Genomic DNA, 26,508 nt, shown 5'->3' on the forward strand with positions numbered 1-26,508 from the left:
CATGCTCCGCCCACGTTTACATTTACACTCTACATTTTACATTTACACTCTACATTTTGTGTTGTCCGTACTTTTAAACTCCAAAATAATTCCACTTTTATAAAACGTGTATATTCTTAATGTTAAATAAAGCATTTTTAAAAACCAAATTAGTTCTGTTGATGAGCTGTTCGTGATTGGCCCATTCAGCAGTATGTTAAGTAGCCATGAGGCTTTGTTTGTCCGCCCACCCATTTGCATTCTGGGAGCTGGCTGAATGAACCTGGTGTGGGTAAAATTTTGGAGGTGATTATCTCAGAAACACGGTTTGCCACACCCTTGTCATAGCTTTAAAAATATTTGCTTGATTTGCACAAGTGACACAAATAATGTGGGAAAAAAAAAATCTCAAAAGCTGCCAAATGACCCTAAAGTACGCGGTGGGTCACTTTTATCGTGTCAATGGATTTGTGACCCCAGAATAGCACAGCTAACGTGACGATGATTTCTGCGTCTTGTACAGCCGTTCACTAACGCTAACATTAGCTAGCCAGAGTAATAGGTGGATGAGTAGCTAGCTAAGCTAACTAGAGACCATTTCATGGAATCCTGTTTGCCGCGACGATAACACTGTCAAATTAGCTAACGTTATTGGCGGCAGCTACAGGATAAAGAGATGGGATTTTTCTTTTACTAAGCCAGCTTAGCATTGTACAGCACGTCCAGGCGATAGCTGAAAACAATAGCACGCAGCCTTTATGCAGCTCTGCTCTCCTCTCCAGTTTGCCCTAGCCTGCGTCTTACAACCTTTTTGTTTTACTTATGGTTACAGTGACAAAAAAACCTCCGCTCCAAGTTGCCACACAACAGCTACACAGTCTTCCTAGACAAAGGTATGTTTCCAAAGAATTTGGTGTGTGAGTGTGTGTGTGTGTGTGTGTGTGTGTGTGTGTGTGTGTGTGTGTGTGTGTGTGTGTATGTGTGTGTGTGTGTGTGTATGTGTGTGTGTGTGTGTGTGTGTGTATGTGTGTGTGTATGTGTGTGTGTGTGTGTGTGTGTATGTGTGTGTGTATGTGTGTGTATGTGTGTGTGTGTGTGTGTGTGTGTGTGTGTGTGTGTGTGTGTGTGTGTGTATGTGTGTGTGTATGTGTGTGTATGTGTGTGTGTGTGTGTGTGTGTGTGTGTGTGTGTATGTGTGTGTGTGTGTGTGTATGTGTGTGTGTGTGTGTGTGTGTGTGTGTGTGTGTGTGTGTGTGTGTGTGTGTGTGTGTGTGTGTGTGTGTGTGTGTGTGTGTGTGTGTGTGTGTGCAGTCTATAAGCTGGTGAGCTGTATGTAATATGTGGCATTCCCTTGCCAGGTGTGATGTATGTATCTGTAGAGATATGTCTGATGTAAATCACATTTCCTTACACTTTTTTTTATTTGTTTTTACAGTATGAGAGCACCTCTACAAGCTGCCACAGAAAATCATGTTGCACCTACACCAGCTAGCAGGCCAAGACCACATGCTCCTACTCCTCTCTCACTCTCTCTCACTCTCTCCCTCTCGTTCATGAATTCAAATTTTCATTTGACTTGAACGTGGTTGTTGGTTCTAGAGTTGCTCTTCTCACCTATAAGCTAAAACCAGTTTTTGGATTTTTTGTATGTAGTTTGTGTGATGTTTCCAATAAACCTTTCAAAACAAAAAAACATTTATTACACTGCCCCACTCCCACTAGCCTACAGCCTCATTCTGTTGTCTGAGGGTCTGACAGAGAGAGGGCCCAGCTTGCTGCAGATCACCACCTCTAATGGCCCCCACCAGGGGGTCATGAATTTTCAGGTCATTAGCTAATGGCTCATTTGACACCTTGGGTCAACTAAAATAAAGTTGTGAGCAGTTGTGATAAAACCTTGTTTTTACCTATTTAGACATTAGATTTGATCAACTATTTTGACTTTGTTCTATCCCAAAGACATGGACGAACAATTTTTGTATTGACAAAACAGTTTGTCAATATATTCTAGTATGTGGTGACATTTCTGGCGGCAACACAAAATACAAAAACATACTCTTTATATCTTGTGTGATTTGGATCTATCTAAAAGCTGCATAATGATACTGACCAAATTATTCATGGCATATCAATGTAGCTGTTATTTTCTTTCATATAGATATATCAACCACTTTGGAGTAAGAGTGTGTTAAGTTGATTATATTTAGATAAATATCAGACCACACCAAAATCACAATTTTCTCTGAATTCAGCAGGTACTCCAGAGGGTTAAAGGACTTATGCCTTAGCAGAATTCGGAAAAACTTGTCCATGCATTTATCTTTCACAGACTAGACTACTGTAACGGTGTCTTGACAGGTCTCCCTAAAAGATCGATCAGACAGCTGCAGTTGATTAAGAAACGACCAAGAAAGTGGATCATATCACTCCAGTTCTAAGATCTTGACACTGCCTTCCTGTCCTTTAAAGATTTGATTAAAAAATAGTAGTGTTGGTTTATAAAGCACTGAATGGTATAGGGCCAAAATACATTTCTGATTTTCTGCTACGTTATGAACCATCCAGACCTCTCACGTCCTCTGGGACAGGTCTGCTTTCTGTCCCCAGAGTCTAAACATGGAGAAGAAAACTGCTGGTCTGCTGCAACTCTCACCTCTTTTAAATCAAGGCTAAACTCTTTCATGATGTCCTTTTATAATGTGGTTTACTTTCACTTTGTCTTAATGCAATTGATGTTTTATGTAAAGCACTTTGAATTGCCTTGTTAAAATGTGCAATATAAATAACCTTGCCTTACTTTCTGACCAGAATTTGGGCAAGATAGACAAAAAGAAATTCTATGAAAACGTATCCCTTTAACCCACACTATACTAGATTCTATTCAGAAAGTTGAAGCACTGATAACAACAGTGTGTTGGTGGACGGCCTGTAACGCAGTGACAAAAACATGCCATTTTTTCCAGATTCTCACAAACGCTAGGCTGCTAGTTAGCATTAGTAATGGAAGGCTGAAATAGTGAAAGCTTTTGGAGGTGGAGGATTTTTCTTTACAGTTGGCTGGACTTTCTCAAAAGTGTCAAATGGGGAAAGTCGCCAGTCGAAAAGAGTCAAAACAAGTGTGAAGAAATTATTTTATTCTATGGCAGGTGGCCGAGTCATCTCGGATTATCACAATACTGCGTCTCATTTTTGTTTTAACAAGAGCTTGAAATTGATGTACTGTGGCAAGAAGAAAAATAATAACAAACATAAAATGGATCAAGATGGGACTTATGAAGTAATGGCGTTGATCTATGTTGGTGTGTTATGCGTTGGTTGTTGTTTGATCTACGTCATGCTACATTAAATTAGCTGAAAATAAAATTAATAAAAACCCACAGGGGGAATGAAGTGACTAATAAAGTGACCCACTCCATCCAACAGGATGGCTCTGTTAGGGAAGCACACAAATAACGTGTGCTAAAGCAGAGAGAGACAAAATAGAGTTCAAAACGCCTTTTGCAATCACTTAATTCTCAGAGCTGCTTTTGTTGTTGATGTTCACAATATATACAGTAGAACCTGCTTTATCCGAAATTAACTTAAAGCAAAATATCCTTTGTTGATTAAACCTCTTGGATTGTTTTAGAAGCAGCTTGAATATTCATTTGTCTTTCAACTAACAAACTGTCCATGGACTGCGGATGTACATGCAAATGAGGTTTCTACCGAATATCTGAACTTCCTCGCCGGTCTTTGTACTCACCAATGGGAATGGAAGAGATCTGAGTGTAGATATCTAGCATGCGGTTGCCGTCAACGTCCACCAGGTAGTTGCCCCTGCTCTCCTCGTAGTTGCAGAAGAAATTGATGGCAGCAACGTTCTGAGGAGAGACAAGGCCTGTGGTAAAAAAAAGCCCCAATTCCAAATTGAGAGCGAGGGTCATTGACTGTGGTTAGCCTTGACTTATATTTAAAGCACAAAACTGGCTAGCTTGGGGGGTTGTTCGGTTGTTTTCTTTTGAACTCAAAGCAGAAAGGGGCCTTGAGTAATTAGTGTTCCCTATGTCTATACCAGTTCCTAAACAATATTTTTTATCATATGGAAAAATGCTTTTAGACTACAAAAATAGCTTCATAACAAAAAAATAATAATCTGACACATAATAACTAATGACACATTTACCCGTATTGTACGGTCAGCTTTTTGGGGGAGGGCTCACTGATACCGAACACCCTAAATGAATATATTAGCTACTTAACTTGTTTTTAATTTGGTATAGAATGCCACATAATGTATTTTTTGGGGGGGGACCTTAGTTTGAGTTTTTATTGATGAACATTTTTCACATTATAAGAGCCGTAAGCACAAAGCAAATAAGAAAACAAAAAACACAGTAAATTTACAATCAGTAAATCAAGGCAAATGTGCCTAATTAAAAAAAAAAATCATACATTGTACATACAAAAATTATGAAAGATCTATCTCATTGGCTGTATAATTACACCATTTTTCCCATCTTGTTTCTCCCAATTCTTCTTCGAGTCATATCGAGTAGGTCATCTGTTCTAGAAGATTTAGGTGTTTAATACTGACAAAGAGGCCAGCAGTGGGACAGTTTTTCTGAAGCCAGTGTTTTGTAATGGTCTTTTTACTTGCTGCCAACAAGATCTTTAGGAGGTAGGTATCATCTTTACTTAGCTCCTCAGGTATATGTCTAAGATAGAGGGATGTGAATGTTGCACTAATACAAAAACCCAGCGTTTGAGAGATGATTGTTGCTACTTCCTTCCAGAAAGTCTGAATACAAGGGCAAGACCAGAAAATATGAGCATAATCAACCATGATTTCTCCACATTCCCTCCAGCAGCATAGCTGAGTGCCCATTTGTTTAGACTTCTGTTTGGGAGTGATAAAAAAGTGAATCAAGTTTTGTTTCTCCAGGCCCGGGAGTTGGTGTGTTTCCCAGGCATTCGGCCACATGTCTTCAATTATTTCAATGTCCAGTTATTTTCCCATTGTTGTTTCACATAGTCTGTACTGTCCTTATTCAGTGATGTGATGGCATCGTGTAACTTTCTTATAAGACCTTTATTGTTTCCTGAGTTATAAGCATAAATAAATATAAGGATAACAATTGATGGCTCTCTTGGATTAGAACCTTTTACCTTTTTACAAAAATAATCATGAAAATGTAAATACCGGTAAAAGTCCTGCCCATCCAATCCATATGTCTGACATATATTATCATAACTATTAAGCTTCCATTTTTCAAACAATCTTGCATATGGAAGAGATACCAGAATAGATTCAATGTCTATATCTATGGTCTTGCAATGCTGGCGTAAAGTCAGGGTCATATGCTGGCCATCTAAGCAGTTCAACCTATCTTTGGAGTTGGAAACATTTAACAACTTCCACCCATACTTTCAATGAGAAATTCACCCATTGACTCGCCATCTGTAATATTTCCTTCTCCTTGCTACCACAGCCAAGCAATGACTGTATTAGTGTGTCTATTAAAGATAAGGCCATAGTCTTCCATTTGTCTGCATAAGATGGGTTACACCAGAAGACAAGGGGTCTCAACTGAGCTAATAAATAATAACCCCTTAAAGATGTGAGGGAAATGCCCCCCCTTTCCTCTGGCAGCCGAAAGGTAGACAATTTCACCCTTGGTCTCATTATATATACATACTGTAGAGTACTTGACAAGGTTCATATGCACTACCGCACTCAACATGTGCACGTGACCTCCTTTGCACGAGCAAACACACACACACGCCCATATACACATGAATATACTGAACTGGGCTGTTGCATAACAAGTAAAAGTAGGTGGACTGAGATCAAGCAAGATGCGACACGCAAATGCATATGGCACAGAGCAGCGAATTAGCTTTGTTGGCACATGTCTTTGCTCATCTATGACCTCGTGGAGAGAGTCAGAGGGAAAGGGATCTGTCCCAGTTGTTAGCAGCTTCTAATGCTAATGGTAGGTTTCAGCAACAACAACAAAAGAAATATAGATATAATAGCATTATAAATTTTAAAAACTGCATATTTTATTGCATTTTCTTAGAGAAACCAACGGTAAAAACAAATAATTTTAGTCTGACTTGATTCGGTCTCGGACTATGCAGACTTCAGATATGATTTCAAGACTAGACTAATTCATAATTGCAATTTTACTTTTAGAAATTAAGATTTAACAAAGAACATCGATTCATCCTTGCAATTTTTCAAAGCTGCCGCTCAAACAAAATTTTACTATTGTTTCGCTTTACCCTATATTATTAGGGAACGTGGCACAAACATGACATGCACTTGGCTCTGAGAGCTTACCTGTATCTCCCCAAGCCGTTTGGTCAGCTCCTGAGTAACACAGGAAGGGGTGGGGTGAGGTGGGGGGGCACGGGGTCAGTAAAGTACACTCCTGATTATATGCCGAGTGCGTGAATATGCGTGCATGTGCATGTGAGCGTGTGAGTCTACCAGCGAATGAGGCCCAGGGACCTGTGTCTTCATGGACGGTCCATCATATTCAAAGTCAACCTGGGTCTTGTGTGCTGCCTTGCTCACGTACCTGCACCCTGCGGGCAACAAGGACAAGGTTGATATCACTCAGGCAGACCTGCCAACCTTGGGAAATATTTTGAGTACCACAATCGTGTAACAGGGAGTCTCAGTGGTGTTGTGTAACTGCAGCAAAATTACTCCATATGTATGCGAGCTACTTCGGCTAACTATAAACAGTATACAAACTAATCTCATTAGGTTATACCCCTTGAAATGACACATCTCGAAAAGTCACGAAACACCAACTACAGATGCACCGATTGCAATTTTCTTGGCCGATTCCTATTTCAGATTTTTTTCTGAAGTCTGACCTGCAGATTCTGATTTTCGATCTCCTGTACATCGATGACAAACACATCCCGTGATCTGATCGTCAAGAACCAAATCTCAAAAAAGAGTCAAACTTTTCATCAAGAGCGGAGCTCCGCTGTGACAGCGATAGATACAATCTGCACAATGTTAGAATATTGTCAAGCGATGAATAAATAATTAATCTAATCTTCTTTGTTTACCTTGAAGTATCTCCAAACAGCCGACATTTTCTTTCTTTTGCTCTCTTTTATCGGGTTTGAGTATTGGAGTATTTTTACAAGTACATGAGCACAGTAAAGGGTGTGTAAATTTGACCAGCACAGAATCTGATATATTTGACACTCATCGGCCAATAAGAACCAACAAATTACGGTCATGGCTGATCGATTGGTGCATCTTACGTTTTATATGTTAACACTACAGTCACATTTTTGTGCTTTATGATAACCCTCCCACTTCCCATTTTACCTCACAATGCAGCGTTACACCTCAGTGGATAATAAAGTATCGCTCAGTGCGCTGTCTATCAGTGGATGTCGAGTGAGAGGAGAGGGAGGGCTTACAGAACCACAGGTCGTAGCATCTGGTCCAATTTGAGATATGTAGTTGAAATTTTCAATAAATGTACGGTCTGGTTTTTATTGATCGATTGATTTATGTCATCAAATTACAATATATATAAATGTATATATATATATAATATATAATTTGTTTTCTTTTTTTTTTTATTATTATTTTTTTTTGCATAATTTCAGCTTGCATTTCATACCTGGGTTTTTTGACTAAGAATTGCATAGTTGGTACACACATTTGAACTGTATTTTTTATTCTCTTAACTGTTATTTTTACTCACTGTCAGGTTTTTTTTGTGCTTACGGTCAAAACTCACCTGAAAAAATTCCAAGTATATGTAAATGTACCTGTCGAAAAAAACAGATTCCGATTCTGATCATTTTGAGATATGAGCAAGCAAAAATTTAGCGGTAGAAGATGACAAAAGGGAGATTTACCTGTTTTTTCAAAGGCTTAAATACCATTGGACTGCATTTAAGCACAGTGAGAAGCTGTAACAGGGCGTCAATTTTCTCAATAGTAAAGCGAGGTTGTGCGATGAATAGTTATAAACATTATAAAAATAGCCAAACAATCCTTTAAATACTGTTGGCAAGACCAGGATATATGGGCTTCCACCGCCCTGACACCTTATATACTTTAAACCCCACGGGATAAGCGACTGCTTAGGCTAGAGGATATGGTGCATCCAATGGGGCTGGGAAGTAAACTATGGAGGTAACGTCTCTGGAAAGACCCGAGACAAGACCACAGTAAGGAAAAGGAGGTGGTTCCTGTGGAAGACTTCACACCAGAACCTACACCCATCATAAATTCAACTTTCAACTAAGCCCAAGAAGAAGAGCAGCGGCGAAATGAAGGCCACAGGCAAGACGAGTTAAAACCAGGGCCCATACAAAGGAAGAAAAGAAAGAAAAAGAGAAAGAAAGACAGGAGAAGAAGAAGGCATCTGCTGGGACAAGTGGTAAAGAACAAGATCAGCTACCACCCAAGTTTACACGAGAGGCAGACGTAGTGCAGAAAAGGGAATCGCACCAGGATGGATGGAAGAAGTAGAGGACATTTCCCCAGTGAGATCTCCACTCCAAGTGATAGATGCAGCGGATAGGAGTATCAAGGGCCTCGCAGGCCTCTGTGAAGAACTGCAAGAGATGGCCGAGGCAGGGGGATAACACTGGAGGTTCTGGATTCGGAGTTGCAGGACTCGCTGATGGACATACCCATACTTTGGGAGGTACAGGACGAGGATGAAGATGAGATGTGTTGAAATGCATTAATAAAGAAAGATGTCTTGATGTAATATCCGTTCAATAACAATGAGATGATTTAAGCATTTACAAGGATGTCACCAATGATGTAACAAAACTGTTCATGAATTTCGTTATGATATTCTATGATCTACAAGTGACAATGGAAAGTAATTCCAAGGCGACAATGATGTACCTATGTTAAGCAAATGGTTTAATATGAGAAGGAAAGATTTTGATTAAAGGGATGATGATGTGTAAGAATTAGGGAGAGAAAGAAAAGATGTATACAGTACAGTATATACCAGGTAAGTCAAGTTTGCAGTCAGAAAGTTACATGCATTTTGGGGCTTTATGTGGGCGGAACTGGGACGGCCATTTTAGGAAAAAACCTCAGTCATGTGGAAAGTACCAAACAAATCATCTCTGAAAAAGCACAAAGGAGCATTGAGGAGAAAGATGTTGATAGGGCAGCTATTTCCATAGAAGCATGAGTCACTGATCAAGTGATCCAAAAGGGAAAGAGACGTTGGCAGAAGTTCTAAAAAGTAGAGACGAGCAGAATACATCGGGATTCTTTGCTCCGGAGAAGATTCAACATTAACTGAAAGAGGATTACAACGCTGGACCAAGAGGCAACTTGAAGTATGGGACATTGTCACGCCAACCCTTCTCTGGACAATTAGGACACTGGAATCCCCCCAGTGAGCAGTGATTGTTCAACTGTAGTGAGGGTACGGGGCTCCTTGTACTGGCTGTTCTGGAGGACATCACAGCTACCATCGCCGTTGGTAAAGCCAGCTTGGAGGTTCCTGATCAGGTCCTTTGGCTGGCTCCCAATTAACATTAGGACAAATTCCAGTAGGATAGCACAGACGATTTTGATCAGGTTGATTGTTTGATAATATTAATACCAATAATCACAATTTGTCTGTACCATGTACTGATTAGGTAATTCATCAGTACATGGTACACACAAATTGTAATTATTTTTTCGCAACGCTTCAATAAATACTTTACCTGTATTTAGTACAGAGAAACAAGTCATCTAAGCCTAAGTACCCTTCTTGTAGATGGTAAAAAGTTAGGAAGAGTGCATTATAGGATCTAAATGGTTAGCCCAGCCCCCATATAAAAACATCTCCTGAGGACAAAAGTATACTTGTTGTTAAATAAAAACCCAGCAACCACACCAACTGGCACTCACTAGAATAGAGCTGTCGTTAACTTGAGTGGCCTTTTGAGTTATATCCTTTAGTTTGTAGGGTTACTGAGGGGGTATAATTTAGGGCTGAAACAGGGGAGGCTTCAGGAAGGAGACAGTTATTAGCTGGGCGAAACTACTGGCTACCTAGTCTAAGCAATCTTCAGAATCCTGCACAGTTGTAATACCTGGAAGGCTGGAGATCTAACCCGTTAGATGGAGGACTAGTCCGGAGCACTGTACGGTGCTATTGCCAGGAGACAATACATAATAATAATAAGAATAATATTCATAAGAATATCAAATGAATATTATAATGTACTATTAAGTGTTATGAAGTAACTGTAATTATGCAAATGAGGCTAGGAGAGAAAAATGCACATGATCAATCTTGTGAACGATGTTTTACATGTTTTATATAGGACAATAGTATTTGTATGTTGTGTAACTTTTAAAACACATTGCCTTGGGGTTTTTAAACGAATCTCTCAGAGTTTATATGAAGAGACTGTTTTCTAAACAACGCCTATTGTCCTATTGGAAAAAAAACAGATACCGTTCCATCCTTACTCAACCTTGTGTGGAGATAGGGTAACTTGACAGAGCATTGTGTGTGTGTGTTTTATGGCATAGTCAGACTGTACCTGTGACGTGAGTTTGGCTGTTAAACCACTGTGTGAGCTCCTGATTGATTTGATTTGATTATTGATGACTGAGTTGGCATCATCCTGTAAATTACAAGCTAATCAATGGTACACAACCTGTCATCGGTATAAAGCCCTCTTTGTCAGTAGTAGGGGTAGACTGTTCAGAACACTGCTTTTGAGAAGCTGTGAATCTTTATCTTTATTCTGCAGAATAAATATCTTTAATACTCTCAGTTTTGTTTTCATGTATCGGGCGATTAACCTCACTAACCACGCAGGAGAATTTCTTCAACAAGGCTCGGAGGCGTCCAACTCCTGCGCCCATGTGCAGTCGTCATCTGGGAAAAGCTTTTCACTCTGACACAGCCAGACTCTCCAATTAACACAGACCCCTCTAGGGGTCCCCCATGGTTATTTAAGACCGGGATGGAAAAGACAGGGATGTGATCCTGTGTGAGGGTGTGAACCTTTGCGGTAAAAAAAAAATGGAGGTTAGAAGAACATTCTGTTTTGTTGCGGCTGTTATTCACTTGGTTGGGTTTGGGGTAAATTATGATGGGGATGAGGTTATGACGAGTGAGACTTTTCATTAAAAGTTTTTTTTGTTTTTTTTATAAGGAGAGGTTCACTATTTTTCATCCCAGGCCGTTGTTGAGATGCAGTGGTCGAAGCTGAAAAAATTACTTCAACTTATCTTGGGCACATTTCCTTTTATGCCAGGGTTTGGCTTGATCAGCGACAATATGGGTTATTGGCCCAAATGAGGAACTTACAGTATGTTTGGACCATACCATTATCACTTCACATTAAAGGCAAACCAACATCAATCACTGTAATTTGTCAAGAAGTAATGAAGTCTCGGCCAAAGGAGCAATTGTAGAGGAACTTGGTTAATTTGGTCCATCCACCTCAAAAACGGATGCTTTCTTTTAGTTAATGCAGCCGAAGTTTACCTAATTAATCCCTAATCAGATTTAAAATCAGTGTTTGAAGCACTGGAACAATAGGGATTAAAAGTAAAAGTAAAATATTTAAACTGAGATTCAAACAAATTAAACTCTGAACTAGGTTTATAGTTTGGGGCAACAGTATTAGATGGATAGATAATCCTGGATTTGATCTCGTTTCAAACCTAATCCTCATCGGCAAAACTGGCCACCCTCAGCACCCGCCCCCCTGCAAGCCAGTCAGAAGAAGCAAGACTAGTTCCCGCCAGACTGAAGTTTAGATCAATAACAGGAGTGGGCCGGCAAATCATTGATATTCACCCCAAGCGACCATCTGTTTCCTTGGTAGAGACCTTATAAGGTAGTTTTTTTTGTGTCTGGGCCCATACTGCTAAAGGTAGGTCAAACATTTACCCTTATTATGTAAGTGGATTTCGACAGAACTGTGACCTTTACCCCTTTCAGGGTTAAAAAAAAAAAAAAAAAAAAAAACCACATTGGAAACTGTTTTCCATCCCGATTTCCACAAAACACCTTTGAATCAAATGGATGAAACAAATTCCATTTCATGTAACAAAGAACGATCAATTTCAATATTTTGAAAGAGATCATGGAGAGATCAACTTATAAGATAGAAACGGCACAATGAAAAACTGTTTTTCATTTCACTGTAATACACTTTGCTGGCAAAATTGTATTACAGCACATTGCCAGATGTTATTGCAATTGCTGTAGTGTCAAACCTATAGCTATCATTCCAGGAGGATTCAGGTTGAAAACAAAGGTATATATGGGGCAGCTTTCTTTACGTTATGTTGAAGTGGTTCAGAAAATGCTTAGTCTGTGTTTTATATGATCCTGTTATGCACTATACAACAAGTAAGGGATAACATGCAGCCAGTTGGTCATTATCGCAAAATAATCCCCGACTGTTGAATAAGACCGGCTGGCCGCACATTATCTCGCTTATTACACAGCTATTATGGAAGTGTCTGTGTCACAGTATCAAACCATCTTTGACATACAGTTGGTTTGGAAAAAAGTGGCTGCTAAATGTAATGTTAATCTACACCAAAAGAAGACAATTAAATGCATTGAGTATTGTTTAATAATTGCGTCGTGGCACCATTAATCAAAATTCCCATTCCGATGCCTAGACTTTTCCCCATTCCCAGTGGCCAGGGATTAAAAGAAGTACCTGCCACGTAGTCTTTACTGATGTCGGTGAAAGCGGGATTACCTGGCGCAGCCAGACGCAGGTTGACTTGAAGCGAGAGGGCCAGCTGTCGGCTGAGGAGGGTGGACGCCATTCTGGCCGGGTCTTCCAAAACGTAGAGCGAGGAGAGCAAGTGAGGATGAGGGGAAGGCTCTGGTGTTTCCTTGAGGTCTGCGCTCACACAAGCGACACCTGAACAGAGTTGCAGCAGAGCGGAGGGAGTGTCAGGCAGATGGAGGAGAAGAAAGGGGAGGATAATCAAGAGTGTATATCGCGGCTGGGCTCATAAAGTCCACTCTCTCATATTGAAAGACCATAAATAAGCGGGGAAGGAAAGGAGGGGAAGCCTTTTTTACCTTGGACTCCGTAAACATGAACTTGCACATCATTTAAATATGAACGGGTCTTAAAAATCTTCAATACGTCATATACTATGTCGCTCCATGACTACATAAATCCTGGACTGAGTCGGGTCACTGCAGCACTTAATTCAGTTTAATTTCAGCAGCATTGTCGCAATGAGCGGATTCCGATAGCAAAGTGACATCATACAGTATAATATAAATTAACGGAAAATAGATGCGGTGTGGTTTGCAGTGAGTCGTAGATGGATACCAATAGTTTATACTGTACGCACCTAGTATATTCTGTATATATTTGACTGCTTTGCATATTTGTATCTTTATTTTATTTGTAATTTTACTAATTATTCAATTGGTTTAAAAAAATTCACTGTTGAAAATGGAAAATTTATGAAAATGTCTTGCAAAACGCGGGAGCTCAGACAGGGGACAGGAGAACCATAGAACAGGAAAACCCGTAGAACAAAAGTCTGAAGTTTTCACCCCCATTAAAATATTCACATACTGGGTGTTCTCAATTTGAAGCAACGGGGGGAAAAACCTCACAAATGTGTCATTTGATATTTGATTAATGACAAATGAATGAGTCCAATCAAAAATTGGGAGAAAACAGATTGTAAACGATGAAGCACATTTTGAATTACCATGACAATCTAAACTGTGAAAACTAATCAATGATGAAAATATAGTAAAAAACTCTAAATTGTAAAATTAACTTTGAATCCTGAAACACATTTATAAAACTGGAAAATTTTGAAGGTGATTATCTCAGAATCACAGTTTGCCACACCCTTGACATTAACAAGTCATAGCTTTAAAAATATTAGCTTGATTTGCACAAGTGACACCTTGTTTTGAAGCTCTGATTCTTCACTTTCAATTGATGTGGAGAAATGCGGAGCAGTCCACAAGTGGCGCCTGAACAGGGACTATCGAGGGAGACAACACAGAAGGCTATTCGTCGTCCCCGTTGGAATGGATGATCGCCGCCCTCGCCGCCCTGGCAGCGCAGGCTCGCCAGTTTGAGGAAATGGAGAGGGACCATGCCCTGGACTGGGAGGCTATTGCAGAGCTGCTACGTGGCCAGCAGTGGATTCAGGGCGAGGAGAGTCCGGGCGCCCCCCTTCTGAACACCATTCTACAGTAGATGATGTGGGACGACGATGCTGAGGCGTTCCTCGCTACCTTCAAGATGACGGCGGAGGCAGACAGGCGGAACACCGAGGCGAAAGCGCCGTGCCTGCTCCCCTTGCTGACTGGGGAGGCGCAGCAAGGGGCGCATGGCTTAGCGGCACCCAACCGCTGGGAGTACCACGCCGTCAGGAGGGCAGTCTTCGACCAAGTGGGGAGGACACCAGAGGGGCAACCAGCTGCGGTTCCGGGGACTGGACTACGCCACCTTTGGCCGCCCCCAGGACCAACGGGGGAGCCAGCAGGACCTCGACTATCTTCGGTGCCCAGGGTTCCCAGGGTGGCTCAACGACCGGCCTTTTCCAGACTTTGGCTGTTCTCCGATGATCCAGCAACACCTGGGTCGACCCCAGGATTTGGTGGAGAAGTCACAGGTGGAGATTCGGTGTGTGAATGGGGATATTCACACGTATCCGGTTGTTGGGCTCGAAATTCATTACGAGGGAAAAAAATCACAAGGTGAAGGCTGTGGTTAGTTCCCGCCTATTGCACTTCCTTATTTTGGGCACAGATTGGCCAGGGTTTGATGCTTTAATGAAGGAGGCTGGGGAAGTGCACTGGGTGCATTGGGAAATGTTAGTGTTGCGTGGCGCACGGGGATGCAGAGGGGCCATTAGTAGTTGCTGCAGAGTCGTGTGAGGGAAAAATGATTACGACTAACTATTTTGAATGAGGACAAAGGCCTCTACCTCCAAAAGGGGGTTTTAAAACATTTGTGTCTGTCCCCCCAGGAACCCCCCAGAGTTATGTAAAGAGAAATGTTTTGCTCCTACAATGTCAATTCCAATATGAAAGAATCCGATAACACTTGGCTTGTTTACCTTCTATGGAGATGAGGGACACTCCTGGGGGAACTGTATTGTCATGCAACCCCCATTCTGCCAGGTCAAGGTTGCAAGTACCTGTTATTTACATTCTAGGAAGGGGGGGCACCCAGGAAGACAGTTAGGGGAGGAAGCACCCAGGAAGACAGTTAAGGGGGGGAGGCAGACTCGTCGGAGACCTCTAACCCAAACCACACCCTGTTTCTTCTGTATAAAGCCTCCTGTCTTTCTCTGTGATATCAGATTGATCCGAGCGCTGCTTTGTAGCAGTACTGAATCTCTCTCTTTATTCTGCTGAATAAATGTCTTGAATATTCTCGGTTGTTGGTTTCTTGTAGCAGGCAGATTAACCTCACTGATCTCTGCAGAAGAATTTCCTTCACAGTCGCCCCAGACGATTTTTTGCTAGGGTAGTCGCAGGACGATACCCTATGTGGGGCCTTTAAGTGGGTAGTTCAAATCGATGGCTTATTGATGCGCCCAGACGCTGCGCTCACTCACCTGTATTTTTCAGTGATTAGGGACAGATTGTATTGAGTGAGGCATGACACTCAATCAGGAGAGGAAATAACCAAATTGTCGGTTCCGAAATGCCGCCGGGAAACGCTTTTTCAGGCGGCTCACCATAACCCGATGGCCGGTTACCCGGGACACAATTGACAGTGCAATGGATAATGGCCCACTTCTAATGGCCGGGCATTTGGGCAGATGTGCGTAGGTAGTGCACCGCGTGTCCTGAGTGCCAATTAGTCAACCCTCCTCCCCTGCGCAGTATTATGGCCAAAAGTGTGGCACAGGCGCTGTTTCAAATCCTCTTCCGAGTCGGGACTCCGAAGGAAATTGTGACCGACCAGGGCACTTCACACCTTCATTCCACGTACACTGCGCGAACTTTAAGGGCTTTTGGGCGTCCGCTCAATTCGGGCCAGCATGTACCACCCCCAGACTAACGGCCTGGTGGAGTGGTTCAATAAGATGCTGAAAAACATGGTTCGTAAGTTCTTCCACATAATTCCGTAATTGGGATAAGTGGTTGGACCCTCTGTTGTTTGCGGTGCGGGAGGTTCCCAGGGCCTCCACGGGATTTTCCCCCTTTGAACTTCTCTTCAGCAGGAGACCTCGAAGGGGTGCTAGACCTTATTAAAAAAACTGGGAGGAAGGGCCTAGCACAAGTTAAAACGAGGTTCAGTGTGTTATGGACCTGCGACCAAAATTACACCCGCTGGGGCGCTTGTCAGGGGAGAATTTGCGCCGGGTTCAGGAACGTCAACGCCACTTATACAACAGAGGGACCAAACTCAGAGAATTTGCACCAGGAGACAAGGTGATGGTGTTGCTCCCTACATCCAGCTCTAAATTATTCGCTAAGTGGCAGGAGCCCTCCTGGTCACACCGCGGGTTGGGAACGTCGATTATGAGGTTGAGTCAGACAGGGTTGGGGCGAGTCAGATTTACCATATTAACCTCCTAAAGGAGTGGAGGTAGAGGGTTTCCGTATCTCTAGCCACCACAGTGATTGAGGGGGAGGAGTTGGGGCCGGAGCTTCCTAAAATTACCTGTGCCAAGCAGGCCCTGTCCAGTAAACACCTCTCAGCAGGCCAGAGCGTAGAAGTGTCTGTGTTACAGCAGCTGTTCTCTGATGTCTTCTTCCCCCTTGCCAGGCACGTGTCAGGCACGTCCCTTATACACCACCATTTGGAGACAACCCCGGGAGGTAAAGGTGCGCTCCTGGCTGTACAGTCTCCCCGAACATAAACGCAAAGTCATGCAGGCGATAGAGGAGGCCACAAGTGACTGGCGCAGCCCCATCGTGCTGGTAGGTAAGCCAGATTGGTCTGTCCAGTTCTGTGTAAACTACCGAAAGGTGAACGCAGTGACGAAATTCGACGTGTACCCGATGCCCCAGGTCAACGAACTTGTTGACCGGTTGGGCACAGCTCATTTTTTGACAACACTGGATTTAAGCAAGGGCTACTGTCAGATTCCCTTGTCTCCAGAGTCCAAGGAAAAATCGTCTTTCTCAACTCTGCAGGGGTTGTACTAGTTTGTCACGCTTCCGTTTGGGATGTTAGGGGCGGCAGCCACCTTTCAGAGACTCATGGGCCGGGTCCTGCGTCTGCATGCAGCATACACCGCAGCCTACCTAGATGACATAATTACTCACAGAGACAGCTGGGGGCTGCACATGCAGCATGTGGGCGCAATGCTAGAATCGCTGAGGTGGGCAGGGATCACCGCCAACCCTAAGAAGTGTGCAGTTAGGTAGAGGGAGTTACGGTATCTGGAGTACCACTTGGGTGGAGAACTGGTCTGACCCGAGATTAAAACCGTGGTGGTGGCAAACAGTCCAAGGCCCAAGACAAAGAAAGAGGTAAAACGGGTTCGTGGGGCTGGCCGGCCACTACTGTGTTTATGGACGAAGCAGTCCGCATAGGGTAATGAGAATAACATTATACTAAGCATAACTGAAGAAACAAAGAAAGAAAAATAAGACTAAGACATATAAGAGAAAAGAAAGAGAGTATTAGCAGTTAGACTTCACCAGCCTATAGCCCCAAGATCCTCAGAATGAATATGGTTTTATAGGTTTATGATAACTGAATCTTAGAAGATCTATTAAACCATTTTCGTAATGTGTAACCTTCCGCGCGTTGCTGACACAACAAATGGCAAGATAATCCTACCATCCTTTCTCAAAAAATATAAACATTTCCCTAACTATATGGAGTTTCTCATCAATATTTACTGAATGGTTAAAGAAAGAGACACACATTAACAGGGGCTACAGCCTCAGTCACAAAGTTTTCTCCTGTAACCAGACCCCATGAGAATGAGATACAAAGTAATATCGATATAAAAGGCCACCACTGGTAGCCATGAAGGAAAAATAAACCGATAAATTACATTTTAACAAATAAAACCTTATTGGACCCCGGCTGAAATTAACACAAGGAAGGACGGGACACTGAGTTAACCACACTAACCATGACCTTCAGAGCCATCTCTTCTCTTCATTTTATGTACTTTAATAATCCCTGTGGGGAAATCAGCTATCCGCATTTGACGCATCCTAGTACCTCACCTATCTACAGTAGGAGCTGCTACGTAACTACGAGATTCATGTAGGGAATCAGGGGTCATATCTAGCCAACAAACAAAGTGTAAACATACACTGTCGAGCCTGTGTTTAGAGTCATCAGGTCTGCGGTTTTCCCGGGAAATTGGGATACTTTTTAAGTGTTGAAGAGGGTTGTTGCTTTTCTCAGCAGGTTGGGGGACGGGTGGATTTTTTTTTTTTTAACCCGGCAAACCTGACCGTTTTAAGTTTCATTTTTGCAGCATTGCTACTAAACAAGCACTGGCATGTCCCAGAGTGCCACAACTAGAGCAGCATGCTGGAGAGCAATGACCACAACGATGGCGCCTGTAATAGAAAAATCTATGTCTGTGTTGAACTCATAAACATGTTGCTCAATTTTGCATACACACCTATAAGTATGTGCACATCCATCACACATACTACTGAAAATTAAACCTTTCACATGCACGACTCAACCTCCCACACAAAGTACTGAAAACCTCTCACACATACTACTGAAAATAATACCTGTTTGGACAATAACAGAGCATCAAGCGTCCTTTCTTTGTTTGTGGAGGGTGTGGAGAATTTTGGATGGCCGACAAGAGTGAGGTGTGATCATAGTATGGAGAATATTATGGTTGGTCGTTTTATGCTGGAAAGAACGGGACTAAATAGACAAAGTACAATTGTAGGTTTATCCATCCATAATCAATGAATTGAAAAGCTATGGGCAGAACTCAATAGAGTGGTATCCAGACATTTTATCAGTATTTTCAGTTTTATGGAGTCTGTAGGTTTACTTTATTCACTGAATGAACTTAATTTATTCTGTCTCTATTACATCTTCATACCTCAAACTGAAAGAGCAACAAATAACAATGTTGTCATCCCTGATATTAAAGTTACTATAAATGAGACAACTGGTCAGGCAATTCAACACCATTTTGAAAACCAACATACTTCAAGAGCGGAAATCACCGGTGATCGTAAAGTAACAATTCTGTTCATGAAGTAAATGTTTGGAGCAAAAATGGGCAGCAGGTACAAGGATATGATATTTTCATGGTATGACATTATATACAGCAAGGTAAATAATACAGTAAGATATGAATACAGTGTATACACTATAGATCAGATATACTGTACCTGTATACAGTATAAATAGTAAAAAAAAAAAAAAAGAATACGCAATAGGTCCAATATAGACAGTAGTATAAATATATCTGGGCTGACTTTGGTTATTCTTTAACTATTGAAAGGCCTAATTTTTACATTGTAAGCCCTAGTTGTTACAATACACCTCAAAATGTTTCTCCTACTTTGTTGTCTTTTATTTATATCATTTTGAAAATGTTATTTCTGTAATCAATCCAAAAGATCTGAAGCCAAGAACATTTTTTTATTTTGTTAGTTACAACAGGAAATACTACATAAAACCACAATCAAACCGTGTGGATAAAATCTTACCACACACAGCTTAAAGTGTTAAGTATATTCTTTCACTTATTGGGCGATAGTGAATTCTAAATGTGAACGTTAAGCCTATGGGAGGGATGACAGATGCCCTAGTGGCAAAAGCCAGGATTCCCTGAAGTTTATCAGGACCCTCATCTTTGGAAACAGAAAAAAAGTTTAACTGTGTGCTTTCTTTCATGACTACAATGTACTTGAAGTACATGCAATATCCTAAGAGACAAAAACAAACTCATACCATAACTTAGTATACACAAGTAACCTATTGTAATAACCCCGCTGATAGATGTCTGGATCTGCAATGTCCTCTAGCACAGGCTTGGCTGTATGGGGACCACCAACTAAGCAGTCAAATAGCGTAGTTAAGAATGTGGGTGGAGGGCCTCCATGGACGAGGCTGACAGCGATTGCTTTCCTGGCCAAGAAATAGCGGTCATCTCTAAGTGCTGTAAAGTAAATAAGTGTATTGGTGAGAAGAAAACAATAAATGGCATAGCTACAATCCAAACATTTCTAGAAAAGAGCATTTGAGACCCTATGAAAACGCCTAGCAACCAGCTATTACACCTTAGTCAACGTAAAAGTTTAGCAAGCAATTTATGAAGCAATCTTTTTACATTTATTTTATATCATCCTCTATCATTTTCTTTAGAAACACCAAAAATAGTGTCAAATGAATACTTTCCACTAAGACATGAGAAAAATTATTTTTATTTTTATTTACCTGCTATGTCAAGAGCCAAATTCTGACTTTCATTTGGCCCCTTAAACATGGGGCTCATCACCAAGGCCTCCATCAGCAGGTGTAGACATTTTCGCCTTGGCCCACCCAAATCAACTGATTCTTCATTCCGCCCAAGGTCATCTGAAAACTTGACATTCATGGTAGCAATGGGGTTGTATGTTGTCCTCTTAAAACCTCTGAAGGCACCATCTAGGACAGCTGAGTGGTTGATGTTGAATTTACAGTGAATGTGTGGTGTGATTTTTTCAGCCAACTCCAGGAGTATCTCTGTCACACAGACTTCTTGACAATGAGAAGATTGGGCCCTAGAATTAAAAAAAAAATCAAGTTTAAGCATTTAACATTTAGGTCAAGGCCTGCATTCTATTGTTTCATTCCAGGCTAGAAATTTGCACAGTCATTTTCTGAATATATCATGTGAAATTCTACAATTTCATAATTTAAAGTCTAACTTTTGGTTTAAAACAGGCACAATTTGCATCAATTTTACCTCCCGGTAAAACATATGGCATACAACTCCTGAGCTACTAGTAATCTAAAGGTTGCTGGTTCGATCCCAGGCTCCTCCTGCTAGCATGCTGTAGTGTCCTTGAGCAAGACACTTAACCCCTCACTGCTCCTGATGGCTGCATCCGTCGGTGTTTGAATAATTGTAATTGTCGCTTTGGATAAAAGCGTCTGCTTAATGTAATACAACAGGAATGGGTCTCTGATTAGAATAGTGACCAACGATATACCTAAGTAAGGCAGGGGTCCGGAACCTATGGCTCTTTCGATGACGGTATATGGCTCGCAGACAATTTTGAGCTAAAATTTTTCATCACAAGTAACAAGTAATAAATAATTATTCTGTGTCATTTTAAAGAAAAACAGGTAAGAGAAATTACAATTTTGAAAATAAAATTCAAAATATAAATGTGGCGGACAAAGGGGCGTAGTCAACCATCGGCTGCGGACCACAGGAAGACCCCGGGGCGCCTTTTACCCGGCGCCCTGCCCCTCCCGGGTCTCTGCTCAGGCGCAACTTGTGGGAGTCTCTGCCACAGGTAAGTGTTTAGGGAGGGAGATGGAGTCTTTATGGCCGTGGTGCACCAACATGGCGAGAGTTTTATTGTTCATCTCATTATGCGGCACGCAGGCCACAATTATATATATCACTGAGGATTATTATAATAATTGTGGATAATAATGATCCTCTTGGGCGCAGGAAGAATGGCGTTCCACTGCTGGGCTGCTTATGAGCCCGTGCGCCGATCCCCTCTGTAAGACAGACAAACATCAAGAAAACTCCCTGCCTCGAGTCGGACCAATCATCTGAACACAAGTGGACAGAAATGGAAAAAAACTTCTATATGTATGTGACAAATAATCTCTTGAACTTGAACCTGAAGACCAGCTGATTCTTAAAACTTGGAATGAGCTTCCCGTCACATACCACACAATGCAGCATGAGAGTATTGCTATATTGACCATGTTTGGCTCTACATACACATGTAAGCAGTCTTTCTCGCATCTGAGAAACATTAAGACCAACCTACGCTCACGTTTAACTGATGGAAGCCTCAACGCCTGCATAAAGCTTAACCTCACTATGTTGAACCAGACTACAAGGCCATCAGCAAAACCATGCAGCACCAGAAGTCACAATAATGGCAAAAAGTATTTCATTTATTATTGGCTAGCTACAGCATAAAAACAATATTATGAGGAATAAAGAGAAATATATTATATATAGCGCTTTTTTAAGTACTCAGAGATGTGTTATACGTTAAAAATGTATGCCTTACTTAAAAAATGCACGCATTGGGTTGCATTCAATTTTTATTAAATATTATATGGCTCCCAAGGAAATACATTTAGAAATATTTGGCTTTTATGGCTCTCCCAGCTAAAAAGGTTGCTGACCTCTGGCCTAAGGTCTTCACTTAAAATTAACTTACTGTTGAGTTTCAATGCTAGCCATAATTGGAAGGTTTAATTCATCATCATCCGATGGTTGGTCAGAGACATTTGTAATCAATCATATATATATATATATATATATATATATATATATATATATATATATATATATATATATATATATATGTATGTTGCATAGTCAGAATTATTGGGTTCATCGGGGCCATATCTGACGGGACAGGTGGAGACTACAAGACTGCTGGATGTCCCACCACCAGTGGTCACATAGTGACTGGTGTTTGGAGCACTATTGGAGGGTGGGAGGGAATTTGTGGCTGCAGCACTACAGGAAGCTGACCCTAAGCCAAAAGTGTGGCTCACTGGTACAGGGTCAACAGGTGGGGGGAGGGAATTGGTGGCTGCGAACCTGCTCGAGGCTGTTCCACATCTGGCTGGTGAGCGGATCCTGGAGTTTGGAGAACTTTTGGAGCATGGGACAGCATTGGTGGGTAAAAGGCTGTTTGTAGGTGGGGGGCAGCTGGAAGCTGTGTCATCCACTTCGAAGCAACTGTCCGAGTCACATTGGTGATCTTCTAGATCTTGCATTTTGGGTTGATTGACTTTTGACTTGGCTCTAGTGTGGTGGACCCTGGGTTACACTGGAGGTGTCTTCAGTATCGCGGTTATAACCCTAAAAGAAAAGGGCAACATGTCACAGCATGGTTGTGAATTAGTGATGCAAATCTTTAGCAATGTCCTTAATCGACTGTCAACAACTTTAAATGGTCTATATTATAAAAAGGCTATATTTAAAAAAGCTTAGGTAAAAAATACAAAATGTGTTTTCCCTCAACGAAAACTTTGTTTAAACATTTGAGTTGTGCTAGTTTGACAGCACAACACATAGAACTATGATATATAATAGGTGTTTCAAAAATACATTTGATAAAATAATGAAATAATGCCACAGTGTATAAAATTGCTGCTCTTGCTCTGCTTGTATTTATTCAACAAGTGAATCAATGACATAGCTAGATACAAAAGAATAATCGTAATAATTCTTTGCAGTTTATCTTGGGATGTTGAGATTATTGGAAATACCATTATCAGATTAGTTAAGATTGTGAATGTTGCCAAATAAGACAAGCAGAAGAAAATTATCTTTATCTTTGTTGAACTTCTATATTATTTTCATCAAGTCTATGCATGAGGCAAGATTTTTCATTGTGTTCATATCACTACTGTCCATAGAATCATATAATATTATGGAGCTATGAGAGCTAACAAGAGGTCTATGGGTTAATCACAAATACTGGCTGCCCTGAAAGATAATGGAGATAACTAACACCAATCCCACCTGACCTTTTTTCGGGTAAAAGGGAAACAGAGTCAAACAGGTTACTCCTAGATGCTAACAATTATACTAGTTTTATGGAAATGGGACAACTTGATGATGTCACAATTGTTTAACAAGTGGCTACAAATTGAAGCAAAAATGAACTTACTAGATTGGTTTCTGATGGTCTGACATACTAGGCATTTGACCTAAAGACCTTGTGGATCGTGTGACGATGGAAGATTTGACCCTCTCGCAGTTTTGGAGTCACAAGCTTGTTTCCACAGCCTATAAGAAACTGCAGACTAGAGAGATGGCAGGATGTGAATAAATGACACAGCCCTAATGACACTTTCCATCATCACTTTAATCATGCTGTTGGATGAATTATATTTATATGTCTGGATACATGTTTACCTCTACTAAGGTTATGTTTTCCTTCCCATCAATGTCTTTGTCAGTTACCAATATATCTAAAAAAGGAATGATTGTGGTGACCCCATAACCTTTACTCTAGCAACACCATCAAGCCATACGTTCATTGTCAAATATATCAAAAAAAATAATGGCCCCAAAAAAAACAAAAAAACATTTTAGTGACCAAATGACTTTGCCTGTAGCACTACCATTCGGCCAAACTGTCATATTTCTATTTACCATATCCCGCCCATTTAGTCTTTAGACTAGCAAGACAGTCTATCAATAATATTTCAGTTTTTGAACTTACAAAGCTTGATTACATTTTAAGGGCCAGGAAGTACAGAATTTGTCGATTAAACCAGGGGCAGGGGTGTCCAGACGAAACAGTACAATAAAATAGTTCACTGTGTTGCACTATACTAACAGGGACAGCAATCTAAAGTAAAAAAAGGTAAAATGTGAAGGCAGGGACTTTTAATCATGTAATACTATATCAGGGCTCTGTGGGGGATACCTCTGCAGCTTATATGTAAACCTAATCATATTCTACTGAATTACCTGAAATCCTCTGGGATTCTGGATCCAAATCCATCACGTATTTGTTGAAGAACAGTAAGATGGTCCCATGATTTCTTAAAATCAAATGTCCTGAGGATGTGTCCATTCTCGTGCAAAAAGTGTTTTTGTCTTCTTACAAACACACACCCAAGTAGGGCTGGGGAGCAGGATGACATCTTTGTTAAAACAGTCATGGTGCTGTAATGCAGTGGGTCTGGAAAAAAGAGGCAGGCACTGAAGAGCCATTTCAATAATACATTTAGTTGGATGATGTACATATACAATACCAGGTGATCAGTATAGGTTTTGGTAAACATAGATGTGGCATCTTTTGATTTAAAAAACATTCAAATTATTAATCAAAAATGGGGAATACCAGATTATTATACCAAAGTGTCATTTCACCAACAGTTGAGGCATTTGGGGGCGAGTAAGAGAGTGCCTGAGAAAATCTCCCCATTTCGCATAGGGCTTTTTTTGTTTCATTCAATTAGGGAACAAGAGTAAATTAAATACATCTACAATAAAAACACACTTTTTATGTGCTTTGTTTGGAATAAAGATCGCTTGATTGCTCAGCGGAGCGGATGAGGAGATCGCTTATGAAAAAGTTCCCACCCGGCTTCTCACAGCCTAGTGGCAACTGGAGAAGGGACCCGGCTGCAGCCTGTATACCAAGGTGCGCGGTGTGAGGGGGCGCAACATGAGCATCCAGTTACACCCTTAAAACCACAATGGGCCAATGAAGGACGTTAAGGGGTTATTGTCAGGTCCAGTCCACCTCATCCAAAGACTCAGCACCTGAACCTCATGTAAGTACTGGCTAGTGCATGTTACTCAAAGCATTCCCATCCATGGGATATCCATAGAAGGTTTTAGAAATGCTTAATAACCCCCTCCCTCTTCTAAATTGTGTGTGTGTGTGTGTGTATATATATATATATAATGTAAAAATATATATTTTTTACATTACATAATACATCACACACACACACACAGTTCTTCCTTTATTGTATAATATATTTATATATCTTTGAATAACCTCAGCAGGTTTTATATTATAAAATATATTTATATCCCTTGAAAGATTTTTTACAGGAGAGGATTTTGTACAGCAAAGAATTAATGTCACAATGGTGTAGCATTTATGAAATTGTAACATAATGAAATTCTATTGCCACTGGTAACCCGCGTTCCACATTACATCAAAGTAAGAGAAAATAATAAGGGATTTTTGTTTTTTAACTGGAGGTATACTCTTATATCAGAAAAAAACAAGGTCAATACTTGCTTTAGTCACAATACAGTAACAGTTAATATTCAAATACAATTAAAGGTATGCCTGGAAAGACAGTGGCGTGAGGTACTAAAGGCCGCAGCCGAACCTCATTGGGCAAATTCCCCCTGTCCTGCGGACCAGCGGTTGAGAAACTCTGCATGGTGCCTGACGCACTGGGTCTCAGCAGCGGAGATGGCTCCCTCTCAGTAATGCATTGAAGCCACCCTTCTACACTTGCCCGTTTCACAAATTATGAGTCTTAAATAAATGTACAATTTAAAATAATTGTCGCACAGCACTTATTTTGATTGAAAGTGTGAAATTGAAAATGCTCACCTTTTCCTCCTGCTGGTTGCTCCCCACGAGCCAAAGTTTTGGCGTAATCTGAGAGGATTTGATTGCTGCTGTTCTGGCAACAAAGACATTGCAGTAGTTGCTGTTCATAAAGTGGCTCCAGGCCGAAAAACGGATGTTATCTCTCCTTCTACCGAAACGTGCCCGGCAGTCACGGTGGTTGGACGGATTTAGAAGCAGCAATATTGTGTAATGCATTCGGAGACACCAACAAACAATTTATTAATGCTGCAGCCTGACAGAGTTTTCCTCACTGTAGCAATGCTGCTGTTGGAGTCGGGGTTGCCACGTCCGTGAC

The 26,508-nt window shown here is 41.1% G+C and overlaps 1 protein-coding gene across 1 annotated transcript in view; it reads right to left on the bottom strand.

The window, feature by feature from the left end:
• abat (4-aminobutyrate aminotransferase) overlaps positions 1-26,508 on the bottom strand; it is a 73,475-nt gene that overhangs the window by 27,585 nt on the left and 19,382 nt on the right. Inside the window, exons 2-5 of the mRNA XM_080009077.1 lie at positions 12,709-12,876; positions 6,455-6,552; positions 6,305-6,334; positions 3,725-3,842 (exon numbers count right to left, since the gene is read on the bottom strand). Coding sequence (XP_079865203.1) covers positions 3,725-3,842; positions 6,305-6,334; positions 6,455-6,552; positions 12,709-12,778 — 316 coding nt within the window. The 5' untranslated portion in view covers positions 12,779-12,876. The remainder of the gene's footprint in view (positions 1-3,724; positions 3,843-6,304; positions 6,335-6,454; positions 6,553-12,708; positions 12,877-26,508) is intronic.

The sequence above is a fragment of the Zeus faber genome, assembly GCF_960531495.2.
Source record: "Zeus faber genome assembly, chromosome: 11".
Taxonomy (NCBI): Eukaryota; Metazoa; Chordata; class Actinopteri; order Zeiformes; family Zeidae; genus Zeus; species Zeus faber.